This window comes from Astatotilapia calliptera, chromosome 12 (genome assembly GCF_900246225.1).
Source record: "Astatotilapia calliptera chromosome 12, fAstCal1.2, whole genome shotgun sequence".
Classification (NCBI taxonomy): domain Eukaryota; kingdom Metazoa; phylum Chordata; class Actinopteri; order Cichliformes; family Cichlidae; genus Astatotilapia; species Astatotilapia calliptera.
In genome coordinates, this window is record NC_039313.1 from 25,191,061 (window position 1) to 25,202,021 (window position 10,961).

Below are 10,961 nucleotides of genomic sequence, written 5' to 3' on the forward strand. Positions count from 1 at the left end.
AATGCGCGCGCGCGCGTGTGTGTGTAGGTATAAAGTTTCGACTTTTTTATTGCTTCTGCGTGACCCACATAAGTAAATCCAGTGGGCGAGGTCATTTTTAGACGGTGCGCAGGTCTGAAGTTTCTTTTCACTTTTCTGGCACAGCACACAGTGTGAGCACTGCAGAGATGCATGATTTTAATTATGCCCATGTTCCATGCGTTATCCATTTCCAAGACAATCATGCCCTCACACCTGAGAGCAGTTAGGACCCAAATGAAATGGGGGCCGAGTCATGTGTAATGGATGGAGGGGAGGTCATCAGCAGGTGTTGTGGATTACTCTAATCACTAACAGTATGGTGCATTGTAGAAGCTCTGCGGAGAGAAGCACAAGTTTGGGCCAAACAAGCCAAGTGGAAGCACATTTGCTGCCCACTGCCTGTGTGAAGCACAGTAAACAAGGCAAAATAAGCAAATGCTCAACAACATGATAAGTAGTGCCCTGGGAGGGAAGGGGACCCAGATCTAGTTAGAGTTTGCTTGTTTCTACTGAGATCCCTGGGGCTGTGGCACTTCAGGAACAATGCTCAACTGTGCATGCCATGATTTCTATAATGTACCGAGATGCACTCTGACTGGGCTTTGCGCTCCATCATGAAGCCCACCCATCCGCTGCACTAAACTCTACACATTACACGCTTGGACTAGAGATTGGAGACCAACACACCAAATTAAACATTGTATGTATTTTGCAACGGTATGTGTATGTGTGTCTTTCTGTGTGCTTGTCAGTTTATTGGTTGTAGTCTTTTGTGTGTTGATGAGGCTCTTGGAGCAGGACACGATATCCTGCTCCTGAGGGCCCTTAGAGCCCATTCCTCATTATTTTCACCATTTATGTGTGAGATTGATTGTGCAATTTGTGCAATCCAAATGGATGAGTTAATGCTGGTCTCACTAATAGGCTTGCTCGGTGTTTCTCTCGTTTTGCTCCCCACTCAGGCGGAAAAGGAGAAACTTCAGCAAGCAGGCAACAGAAATTTTGAACGAATATTTCTACTCGCACCTCAGCAACCCGTATCCGAGCGAGGAGGCAAAAGAGGAGCTGGCCAAGAAGTGCAGCATCACAGTTTCCCAGGTGGGTAGTGCTCGTCTAACAGTAGCTGGTGGGTAATCAGGGGAAAGGCTAAAAGCCTTGAGGGATAGTTACCGTAGGTCGCACCACCAAGGCGCAATGTCCTTTGCTAACCTTGACATTGTGACTTCCTAATGATCCTTCAGTCAAGGCTGGTCCCAGTCAGTCAGAGCAGGGCCACAGGGAAGGGAGGCCTGTATCATCTTAGCCTCAATCAAAGCACTATGCTGTCCTTCCTTAGTCGCCCCAGCGCTGGGTCCCCTGCCATTTTTCCCCCTCATTCCCATCCACCATGTGCGCTCTCTCTCTCTTGCCTGGTCAGTCGCTCAGGTCATATGGAAAGAAAAAAAAAGGCATCATCCATTACTTTAAGAAAAGCGGTCACTCCGGTGCTTCAAAAACACTGGATGATCCTGGGTATTTACTCATATGTTTGCTCTTCAAGTGACCTTGCAGGAGTCTGCTAATTCTGTTATATTTCACACTTAAAAAGTCAACTTTCCAATTTGATATCTATCATAGCCTCCTCATTGGGTAAACCTGAAGGCAATATCTCTCACACCTAACCCCCACATCCAAAGTATTATTACCCTGTCTTCTCTTTTTTTTCCTCCCCCCTTTGCTATGATTGTGACTACTATCTAGATTTTTTTATTCTCCATTGTTCTATGGTTGTCCTCTTGAGACACAATATCAGAGAAACATGAATCTATACAATAATCTGCAGTGTTTTGTCTGTGTGGGGAGGGGGTGATGAGGGGTATATTGAGTGTAGTCATGAAGAGTCAGATACTGTAAAAGCCCATTCTTTTTTGCCTTCAGGGGGTGGGAAGCACCATCACAGTATCACAGGTATGTCATAACTTCTCCTGATCCACTGTTTTCATTTTTTTGTACCTCCTTTGTTCATGTATGTAATGGCCTCACAGTTGTCCAGTGCACAGACCCTCCCTCTCTTACACTATTGGATCCATGCTAATGCTATAATATCAAATTTAAAGTTTAAATTTACATTTAAAAAAAAGCGTGGCTAAGCTATATCAGCATTTACATCCCACTTTTAACAAGAGATTGCAGCCTATTTTTAATGTTTGACATCTTTACACTACACCCATATTATCACCATACTATGTGTGTACAAATGTGTCACATGTAATTTTTACTTTCTGGCTATGGTTTATGACATGATTTATTTGTTTTCTTTTTCTTTTCTTTTATTGTTGTTTTGTTTTCTTGTAGAAGATTGAATAATTGTGTGATCTTTTTAAATCTTGAACAAAAAAAATTGCACTTAGAGTTTATTTATATCCCTCCCACCTCATGATCACTGTGTGATTTACAGCAGTTAAAGAAATGGGCATTGTTGTCTGAGTGTCTCCTAAAGCAGTCCGCTGAACCAGTTCCCATGAGAACAAATAAGTCTTTGCAGAAATTAGAGGGCTTTTAAAAATTCACCTGAACTCATCCCGGGCCCCATTAGTGGTGTACTCCTCGATAAGCGGAGGCCATGGCAGACATCATTATTGACTTATTCTTAGTGCTTTGGCTCATTTTAGGAGGGTAACAGAGTGAGAGGCTTGACATAATGCTGGGTTCACTATAAGTATGTTATCCCTCACTGTGGCCCAGCCTTTCAGATTCATATATGGCTTACTGTGGTCACGCTGCAGGCTGGACTAATACCCCCACCTCCCCCCCCCCCCCCCTTTTTTTTGGTGCTTTCTTGATTGCACAAGTAGTTCATTAACTAAACACCATCAGTTGTGAATGGTATGCCAATATCGCTTTGCAGCTTTGCTCAATACATCTTTGCTGATGAAACACCCTGCATCATTTTAACAGGGATCATTGAAAATGAAGTCATCTTCAAGTCAAGCGCACACTCAGATTCCAGCAGTCCAAACGCCACATTTCCTTTCTATTATTACTTTTAATGCCCTTAAAATACCCTTGAATTAACAAAATTGCAGATGTCTGTTTCATGTCCAATTACTGCTTGAGCACAGAACTGATGCACAATGATGTATTTAAGGTGGTAATATTACCTAGTGCGATACCAGGTCTTATTTCCTTTTTTATTCATTTTATTATTATTATTATTATTTAATTTGCATGTGCATTGCAGAAAGGGCTAAGGGCATGGGATATGATGGATGTAGTTTGTGTTGAGGTGTGTGGATGCTTCAGAGGCCACCTTTGATGTAATATGTGTCAATATAACACTGGTTAACTGTTAAACCTGATTCCACCACAGGGTTAATATGTTCTGTTATAATGCAAAATGTATGACACCCTTTCCAATATTTCAGCTATTTAAAAATAATAATAATTTCAAAGCAGCGAATGCTTTATTTTTTGTATTTGATCTTACAGTAGGGCATTGCAAGCTCACTTTTGGCTCATGCATTGGTCATATATTGATCAGAAAGCAGTCTGAGACACAATGAAATAGTCCAAACTCTTAACTACAGTGTGCAACAATGAAGCCAGTTGTATTATAGCTTTGCACAGGAAGTCTGCATTGTCATGACACAATCGCTGCCTTTGAGTGCGGGTGGTGTCAGGTAATTCTTACCAAACATAGGAGTCAATTGAATGCATGGTCTGCTACAATGCTGTGCTGTGCATCTATTCAATATTTTAGCTGAACCCGAGAATCACTGAAGCCAGAGTTCATCGGGCAGGAGAGAAATGTGTGTGCAGAAAAAAGGGTGGTATAACATCTACAAGATGTGACGCCACCGCGGCTGAGTCTGTCCAGACTGCTGAGGCTTGTAACACAATAAATGTGTGCACTACAGTCATAACACACTCAAAAAAAAAATCTATTAATTTTATGAAGTAATCAGTCATATTTTATTGCAGGATTTGCCTCCTTTCTGATGAAAGTAATATGCGATGAAAGTAAACTAGTGTATAGTCTGTATCCATTAAGTCAAATTTAATGATAAAAATAGGTCTGAACGTGCAAACACCACAACTGGCCACAACTGACATTTTAATAAATGCAGATCTGTTTAATGCACTGTTTTTATGAACATTTTGTTAAATTAAACAGACTGATGAGCTTTACAAAACATTTTATATGATTTTTCAGGGGTTTGTGGGCACATTGCGAGCTGTCCAAAAGAGCAACAATATTGCATCGTCTTAGGCTCTACAATCCACTCTAAGCAGGTTAAGTAAAAAGGATGATGGCCAGGGCTTTCATTGCTTCCAATTAAGCCTTGCTTGTTAGTTTAACCTCTAGGTAAACCCATCAAACAATTGATGTCAAGGAAACCCTGCCAACAGTGGGCCTCGCCTGAATGGTCATTAATTTTAATTGCCTAGATATTAAAGATTTAGAGCACAGAGACGTGGAGGATAGAAATGATCTGATGTCCTGCAAATCCAGTCAGTTTTTACGCCACAGCATCGGCGGGCTGCTGGGGATATTAAAATTTAAGCACATGGGTGGAAATTAAATAAAGCGTCATTAGGGGCAGCTGCTCTTTGGCTGGTCCAGCCGTGGGCTGCAGGGCCTGAGAGGGGGGCTGCAGCACAGCGACAAGACACTCTAATTTATAGGACCATTAAAAACAAGCATCATCTCATTATTATTCCACTGTTATTGCAGAGCCAGCATTCACACATAAGGTTCACACCATACAACTTTTCAGTGTCTGATGTTGAATGGCATCGTTTCGGTCCAACAAAATTAACATATCCGACTGCTCTAAATCTGAACGTACCCAGTTTCTAGTGCATGTTTGATCTCGAGTCTTTCTCGAGCCTTAAGAGCTCTAGGCCTGCCCCAATAATCCCTGTACTGCTTCTCATGTCTACGGCGCTCTAAATCACTGAGCGTGCACAAATGTTTCATTGCCTTAGTGTTTTATGATCTTCCAAAGTAAAGCAACCCAGACCCAGTAATCCCAAAAAACTGTGTAATGTTTTCCAGTGGTTATGCTAAATTGGACGTACTCGTCATATGATGAATTATTACAATACGTTAAGCAACTGTATTTCTATAAAATGTCAATCACCTGGACCCACTCGTCTGGAACCAGTGAGAATTCTGTGGAGGATAAAATATGAACATTCATATGTTGCACTGAGGGAAATGTCAAAATTTGTATCCTTAACAACCAGTCCTCATATGAGAAATATGTACCGACTTCAGTGTCTGTGCAATAGGAGCCCCTTGTGTTTTAGTTTTGTCAGGAGACAGATCTGAGAGCATGTCATGCTCCCATCCATGAGAAGACACAAGTGGCTCCTGATTATGGCTTAATTAGCTTGTGTACCCGGCGGACATTAGCACAGGGGCTGGGAATTGGGTACTTGATGGACCCAAACATGACATCTTGAAACAATCGCACTGCTCAGTGCATGGTGCTGTGCCTGCTTGACATCTGACTCCTCTGCTCCTCCTCCTTCTGCTCTCCCACGCAGGTATCCAACTGGTTTGGCAACAAAAGGATCCGGTACAAGAAAAATATCGGCAAGTTTCAGGAAGAAGCCAACCTGTATGCCGCCAAGACTGCTGTAAATGCGGCACACGCTGCAGCCGCTGCAGTGCAGAACAGCCAGGCCAACTCCCCTACCACACCCAACTCCGGTAGGCATTCCTGCATATAGACAAATAAAACAAACGAAAAGATCTACCTTCTACCTCAGTCCTTAACCTGCTGCCTGCCTGCCTCACTCTCTCATGCACCATTCACACAGGCTAGAGTGACAGGCTCTGCTCCCAGCTTGGGGATCACAGTGTCTCCTGTCTATAAGACAGTTGATGCCAAGCAAACTCATGCATAAAGAGAGCGTTCCTGACTTGTGAACCGAGAACACATGTATTTTTGGCAAAATAAGAAAATTTTTTTCAAAATAATGCCGTGGGATTTGTTTTCCCTTGACTTTCTGTCAACTTCTTGTCATTTCTAATGTAATGGTATGTATTCCCACTGAATGGTAAAGGCATTTTGCAAAAAAGTGAAACATAATTGCTGGGAGCATTTTACCTGCAGTAGTAGTATCAAAATGGTATTATGTGCAGTTGATGCTGAATAAAAATAGAGATAAAAGCAAAGAGCCTGAAAGGGCATATTTAGTCAAGTTTGATGAGTAATGTAATGCTGAGTTTGGACTAGCTTGAGCTTCGTCGGGATGTGGTAAGCTTATGAAGTGGTCCCTTTTTCTTGCACCCAGGATTCCAGATGAAAGATGAAGAGTTTCAGCTGGATTCTGCAGAGAGCAAAAACACTCTTTTAAGCAACATGTTTACTGGTACTGGTCTTTTCATAAGCTTCTTATTGTCCTTGTCATTTACCATGTGATACCTCCCTGCTAATTTAGACTGGAAGTAGGTGATGTGGAACAATTGGGAGCTTAAGCGACCAACCACATATAGAACCGGTCCCCTTGTTGTCATGTGATTTTCATTTAATTTGTGCTCACTGCATTCGTAAAAAAAGATCTTCAGTTCTTCTGCACATCATCCTTCTCCTCCTCTGTTTTGGTTCCTTGCCTTTTCTTCCGTCACCCCTGTAGTTGCCTGCTTTATGGGAGTCTTTCTTCTGTGTGTTTGTCTGCTTGAGCTGGGTGTGTTTTTTACAGATAAATGTGTGTGCGCCAGTGTGCGTGCGTGTCTGTGTGTGTGCCTGTGCTTTCCCTTTATAGCCCTCTCATGTATTCAGCTACTTACATCTTCCCTTTCCAGGTTCTTCAGGTTCTTTTAACCTCCCAAACTCTGGGGACATGTTCTTGAGCATGCAGAGTCTGAATGGGGATTCTTACCAAGGGGCACAAGTCGGAGCCAATGTACAGTCACAGGTAGGAGCAACAATCAGGGACAGTTCCTGACGACTAGTGCAGAGAGCTGTCCTTGTCTTGCCTGTGTACTGAGCCATCCACAGTGCAGTCTAAGAAGCACAACAAACTGAAAAAAGCAAAAAAAAAAAAAAAATCCAAAAAACATAAATAAGAAAAACATGCTGCCCATCCACGGGCAGTTCAAATTACCAAGTGAGGCCTCCAATAACAGCCCATTGACTGAAGTGTTTACTGACTATTTCGCTTTGGATGGAATGCTTTGGCCGCCAAAATATGATCCCACCCCACTGCAATCATGCCGCAAAGCAGTTTCCTGGTTACTATTCAAAACATTGTCTGAATGCATTTGGCTTTGACTTGAGCTCTTGGGTTGGTATTTGGGTTTTTTGGTACAATGTTATCCCCTTTTTTTCTGTACTTCTGTATCGCTATCTTCCTGTCTCATCTTGTTATTGTTTGTTGTTGATGTCTTCCATTTTGTGAGTTTAACGCAGCTACACAGCCGACACACTGCACACACTCACTACCACACCAGAAAAAATATATGCTCATTCATAATAAAGGTAAAGAAAAATCAAAGCTAATTTAAGATTTTTTTTAAAGTCTATGTGTTCCATTACTTTTACTTATGCTTTTATTTGGTATCAATCCACAACTGCTTTAGATGAAGTAGTATACCTGAGCATGCTCGTAACATCACTATCCTTTGTTTTTAATTTTATTTTGAAAATCTTTTTGCCCTGTTTTTTTCTGGTTAGTACATTTGCTGTCTCAGAAGTCCCTTTTTGTTAATTTCACTTCAGTTAATATCTTTTGCTTTACTAAGCATGTTTACAGTTAGTGTTGGAAGTCTGCGAGACACTCGGCTGACCAGCTTGTCCACCTTGTCTGTCCCTTCAGGTGGATACCCTGCGCCATGTTATCAGTCAGACGGCAGGATACAATGATGCTCTGGGGGGAAACACGATGTATAGTCCACATGGCCTAAATGTAAGTGAAGGTTTTATTGGCTTACACGTGGAGCTTGTTGAGGCAAAGGGAGTGTGAAATTCATTGATACTTTTTTTTTTTTTTTTCAATAAAAGTGCTGCATGGTTATCCTTTAATTTTATTCAATGAAATTACAGTGCATTACATTGCTTTACAACCTGCACAATAAAATATTAGCCAGTGTGTCACATCACTGTGTCACCTGATCTAAATAAAAGCTGCTTTTAATAAAAAAATATGCTACACAGCAGGTGAATAAAATCAGATTTACTTTAATAAACGGCTTTTAATACTTTGTTTGACTCAAACCAAGAATGAGATTTGGAGGGGGGGAAAAACACACCCTATCTGTTGCATTTCAGCTGCTTTGAAATGCTTCACAGCATTTTCCGTAGACTTATCTTCATGATAAAATATGATCACGTGATCGCCCGCAGCCTTTTTCCAGACATGAATTTCTTCTTCCCTGATGAGGTTTGATATGGCGCCTTTTTGTAAAGCAGCACATAATCTGAAGCTATCAGAGTAAAGATTAATTTCGTTGATGAGGGAGGATGGAGAGTGAAGGAGAGAAAGAGAGAGAAATAGGAGGAGACAGCTCGTTCTCTCGGCACTGTATCAACACTGCAGCATTTGCTCTCTTTGTGTTAGCATTCCTGTTGGGTGAAATGCACAGATATTCACAGTCTTAATAGTATGTAAGAGTTAAGCATGAAAATAAGGTATTAAATTAGTTTTTAAAAAATCTATTTCTTTTTTTTTCTTTTTTTTAAATATAAACAAATGGTGGCGGCTGTTGCCAGCAATTCTGTGCTGTTGGTGTCATTTTGGCTTTGCTGTAGCCTTATTGCTATAAGCTCTTTAGACATGTCAACTCCTTGTAGGATCAAGTGTTTCTTTCTCACAAGGTTTCTCACTTCCATGTGCAGTGTAGACCTGTGCCTACTGGCTCAGCAGAGCTCAGTGTGATCCCTACTAAAATATTAATAGTCGAATAACCTTAACACATGAAAAGAGAGGATCGGAGCACAAAGAGTAATAAAGTAAAAAACATATTCTGAACAGAAAGCTGTGGAAAAGCAGCCATTTTTAGCCATAGCCCAGAAAATGCACTATTGATATATTCACATAGACCTTTAGCTGTGTTGGTGGTGACGTAGAGGGATCCAGTAAAGGCTAGGTCACGCCTGGAGCAAAGCAAAGTCAGGCTGGCTAAGACTGGCTCTCTTGGAGAGGCCCTGCCCTGTCACTTTCCCTCAGCTCTCCCCACCTCACGCAGCCCTAGCCCTCCCTCTTCTTGACTGACAGGAGAATATGTAGCGACAAGCTGTCGGTCGCTTCTGAAATCTGCTTAGACACTGATTTCAGGGATCGCTCCCATTGGTCGGGACACAGGACAAATTTGTTTTTGAGAGTCTCTTTGCTGATGCTACTGTAACACAGAGACTAGACTAACTGCGTCTGCAACATTTTAATATCAACTGACACATTAGGGCAATCAGTCTATATATCTACATATTCTGTTTTTGGAGTGTCTAGAATTTACCAGGTTCATATTGCATTGAGTGTTTGATTGTAATCTCAACCTTTTCCATTTGTGTCCAAGGCTAATGGGGGATGGCAAGATGCAACGACTCCATCTTCTGTAATATCTCCAACAGAAGGACCTGGAAGTGTGCACTCCGATACCTCGAATTGATCCGCTATTAATGCATCTTCGCCTCTAGCAGGACTTTTTAACTGGCTGACCACCTGAAGAGGATATTGAAACATAAACTTTCACAGCAGATTGGTTTTCACGTATCTTAAAATGTATCACGACCGTGTTGCACGCATTGAAACTCCATCCTCCATTATGAACACCAAGTGTTTCCCGGTAGCTGTTTTGTTCTTTCTTCATAAATCAATCAAGTGTACACACCATGCTTTTCTTCTTCTTTTTAATTTGTTGGTTCACTGTAGAGGTAAACACATGCACATTTCCAAACAAAAATAAGAGTAAGCTTTCAGGATAATTATCTCCACTCAAAAGTACGGGATGACACTTGTGTGTTTTCCGTGACATTTTATGACACCTTAAAGGCCCATTTGTTCGATTCTTGATTTAATTGCCACTCTCCATTTTGATAATTGAGTCCTTACAACATAGAGATTAAAGCAGCTGTTTCTTTGACTGTAATGTGCTCGCAGTCTTGTCCGGCAACTCAACAATGCTGTTGTTGACAGCTCAATGGCAGCTTTGTAGTTACTTTCAAGATTTATTTTTGCCTTACAGCTGTATACATTAGTACAAGGAAATGACTATTCAAACTCTGGAACATAAAGAAGCATAATTGATTGCTTGACTATAACATGACACCACTGCATATTTTATAATTTGATGTTTAGTATGTACATATGTAAACCTTTTTTTTTGTACTGCTTATGGAAGCCCCCCTCGACAGCACACACACACACGGACAGTAGATCATTACAACATGGCACACAGGAGCAGGCCCCCATTACACAGGAAAAGTTGTACATAATATAGCTTAAGAGTAATTATACACCCCACCAATCAATACTCAGCTTTATTACCTCATTCATAGAAACCAATAATTTCCAACATTTCTGTAGCTTAGAGCGCTCACCTACTACCTCTAAACCATATCACCACCACAGTTTCTTTGGCCCTTATTTAATGTTTTTATGTAGTTATTTTGATCACATCTTGTAACACTGTAAACTCTTCATTCTCTATGTAATCTAATGTATATTTTAATCTTTTAATAAAATGATGTTGCAGCTGTGCAACTTAAAATAACAAATAAAAACAAAACAAAACAACGAAATAACAATATTAATACCATGGAAAATAGACGGGGAGAGGATGGGAGGGGGTGGGGTTGGGTGGCTGAAGATGTTGTTGCTCTGTGGCTTATATGGCTGGGGGGTGTGGGCGCGCGGGAGGGGCGGGGACGTGTGGCGAATATTGTTGTTAAATTAACACCAAACAGTTAAAACTGTTGTAAATAATGAAGGGAGGAAAAAAAAAGAACATT

The 10,961-nt window shown here is 41.2% G+C and overlaps 1 protein-coding gene across 9 annotated transcripts in view; it reads left to right on the forward strand.

The window, feature by feature from the left end:
- The window catches only part of pbx3b (pre-B-cell leukemia homeobox 3b), a 55,476-nt gene extending 44,760 nt beyond the window's left edge, over window positions 1-10,716 (forward strand). For 2 of the 9 annotated variants that reach the window (XM_026186801.1, XM_026186802.1), the window contains exons 5-11: window positions 984-1,119; window positions 1,939-1,968; window positions 5,554-5,719; window positions 6,307-6,384; window positions 6,818-6,930; window positions 7,831-7,920; window positions 9,527-10,716. In XM_026186801.1, coding sequence (XP_026042586.1) covers window positions 984-1,119; window positions 1,939-1,968; window positions 5,554-5,719; window positions 6,307-6,384; window positions 6,818-6,930; window positions 7,831-7,920; window positions 9,527-9,619 — 706 coding nt within the window. In that variant the 3' untranslated portion in view covers window positions 9,620-10,716. The remainder of the gene's footprint in view (window positions 1-983; window positions 1,120-1,938; window positions 1,969-5,553; window positions 5,720-6,306; window positions 6,385-6,817; window positions 6,931-7,830; window positions 7,921-9,526) is intronic. The other 7 variants (XM_026186804.1, XM_026186805.1, XM_026186806.1 and 4 more) reach the window with 5 other exon arrangements.
- Window positions 10,717-10,961: the final 245 nt, after the last annotated feature.